The 2,500-nt window shown below is 41.7% G+C and overlaps 1 protein-coding gene across 22 annotated transcripts in view; it reads right to left on the bottom strand.

Moving 5' to 3' along the window:
* Nucleotides 1-2,500, bottom strand: part of LOC105902557 (formin-binding protein 1) — a 73,522-nt gene that overhangs the window by 7,528 nt on the left and 63,494 nt on the right. For 11 of the 22 annotated variants that reach the window (XM_031578325.2, XM_031578313.2, XM_031578319.2 and 8 more), the window contains 2 exons: nt 1,474-1,488; nt 1,035-1,070 (listed from right to left, as the gene is read on the bottom strand). The exons of 3 other annotated variants lie outside the window; for them this stretch is intronic. In XM_031578325.2, the coding sequence (XP_031434185.1) occupies nt 1,035-1,070; nt 1,474-1,488 (51 nt within the window). The remainder of the gene's footprint in view (nt 1-1,034; nt 1,071-1,473; nt 1,489-2,500) is intronic. 8 more of the 22 variants (XM_031578318.2, XM_031578322.2, XM_031578323.2 and 5 more) reach the window with 2 other exon arrangements.

Raw genomic sequence — 2,500 nt, 5'->3', positions numbered from 1 at the left:
TAGCTCATGCTGTGCTTACCTCACCACTCACTTCACACTTGCATTGGACTGGTGGCAGCTAGCAGCATCTAGCTAGGTGTCTAGACTATTTGTCTATTTAATGTCACTACATTACATTTATGCATTTAATTTATGTTAATTATATGCATGTATGTCATCTGGTTACTGATGTTCCTTGAACTTTTTTTATTCAGAATGTGTCTCATTAATGTTAATAATCAATGAATCACATGAGGGTAAATAGCAAGACAGTGTGGTGTGTGTGTCTGTCTGCGAGTGTGTGTGTGTGTGTGTGTGTGTGTGTGTATCTGTGCATGTGCATATGTTTGGGTGTGCTTAGTATTTGTAAGCTACTTCAGAAATCAGACACTACACTACTGCTAAAATGTCACAGTATAGTCACATCACTGTCCTCTAATCCACAGTTGGCTGATATAATCAATCAAGTGCCCTGATCAATCCTTGTAATTTACGAGCCCGATTTCTGTGGATGACTACTGAACATCAGGGTCAGCTGCAGTGAAAACGGAGGGGACCAATGGTAGGGTGATGAGCAGATGAGATGAACTGTTCTGCTGATTCATATGGACTGTTCACTGCTGTTGAGTCTTCAGGTTAATACAGAACACCATGATAGATCAGGTACCTGATGCCAGACCACTGCTGTGTGCAGGCGGAGGAGTATGGCTTCAGTGCTCTTTTAAGTCCAGCCAGTTCACAACCGGTTCATGTGGATACGTCACTGATATTAATCCTCAGTAGTTCCATTTATACAGAGGACTTTTCAGTAAATAAATGAAAACCTTTGAACTATGACCAGATTATTACCATGTCGTTATAAATAGTTTTTCGTGTACTGACTGGATAAAAAAAATGCAATGTCCCCATTTCCCCGCTGTGGTCAGAGGAAGTCTCAGATATCACACTATCAGTGGGGTGGCAACAGGCTTGGCTAGCCTTATCAGTCATCATGGATTAACTGACAGGACACAGACAGACTACAGGACACAAACACAGACAGGACGGTCGTTCACCTCAATCAGACTCCGCATGTGGGAATTGAGCGTGAGCTACACACAGGGGCAGGGTTGGACAGTCACCAAGGAGACAGGACGCAGGATAACAACAAAAACAAACATATAAACAGAAATATAAAAGAGGCAAAAAACAACACAAGTGAGACAATAAGTATTGCCCGCAATTCAAACGAAAAAAATAAGTCACAACAAGATAGTTGGCATTAAAAAAAAAAAAAAAAAAAACTAGACGAAAAAACTAATAAACTAAAAGACGGACAAGGACACAACAAAAAAATAAACAAAACATAAACAACAGTGAATGTGTTGGGACGTTTGTTAATACGACGACGAGCATGCTACAGTAATAGGTCTACTGTTACGGTCATGCTATTTACGCTCATGCTAGTTGACGTTCATGCAAGTTGACGTTCATGCAGTTAACGGTCATGCTTACCAGCTTGAGAGAAAGCTGCTCAGGGAGGAGAAAGAAAAATGATGGAGGGATCGGTACGGAAGAAGAGAGAAAAGAGGGAGAGAAAAAGAGATGACATCAGCCGGGTACAATAACACCATCCTCCTTTTCCAGCCATGTTTGGGATGTTATGATGTCACAGGTTACAAGGTTTACACAGTTACACAGTTTACAAGGTGCGTTGTCATGTCACAGGTAAACAGTTTCTATTGACAAGGTGCATTGTGATGTCAAAGGTAAACAGTTGTTGTTGAAAAGGTGCATTGTGATCACTTGTGAAGGTGTGTATGGATGTCATCACCCACCTGCAGCCAAAACTTCACAGCGGATACAGATATGCCAACCATGTCAAATCAGACAACCCTGACACTCCCAAACCAGATCAATAAATATCCCCAAAGATCTCAATGCTCTTATAAGCTTTTCAAGCTGGCCACAGTGCCAGGTGAAGGCGACACATTAACCACAATATTTAAGTTAACTGCATTTCATCTGCAACAGCTTCTTTTTTTTACCTTTCTTTTTTTTTGTTTTTTTTTGCTCTTGCCAGATCTATGAGTGGTAAATGAAGTCACCTCTGTCTTACTGGACCAATAACAATTGATTATAATACCATTTGAACAGAGTGCCACACGTGGAGACTCCCTCGGTACCCCTGTGCTAGGAGCTGTGGCTGGGGGGCAGGGGGCAGGGGGTGATGGGCAGCTGGGGGTGGTGCTAGGGGGAAGAGGGAGTCTGTACCACAGTGGTACCACAGTTCAGACGCATATTGAAAGACCACAACTATCTGGCTTCATCAGAACAGCGTTAGGACAAGATTTTTGATTATTATTTGATATTGGTATATACCATTGGTATATGTTTTTAATGATGTTCAGTACAAATCATGTGGCCATGACGAGATATAGAGTACAACGGTGTGCAGAGAGAACAGTGTTTCCTCAGAGAATCAGAACAGGAAATGATTACTCAGAGATATTTTTATTTCCTGAGAGGAGCGGAAGCTGTT

The sequence above is a fragment of the Clupea harengus genome, chromosome 12 (assembly GCF_900700415.2).
Source record: "Clupea harengus chromosome 12, Ch_v2.0.2, whole genome shotgun sequence".
In the NCBI taxonomy this organism is placed as follows: Eukaryota; Metazoa; Chordata; class Actinopteri; order Clupeiformes; family Clupeidae; genus Clupea; species Clupea harengus.
The sequence above is the reverse complement of the archived record's forward strand: the minus strand, read 5'-3'. Positions and strand labels throughout refer to the sequence as shown.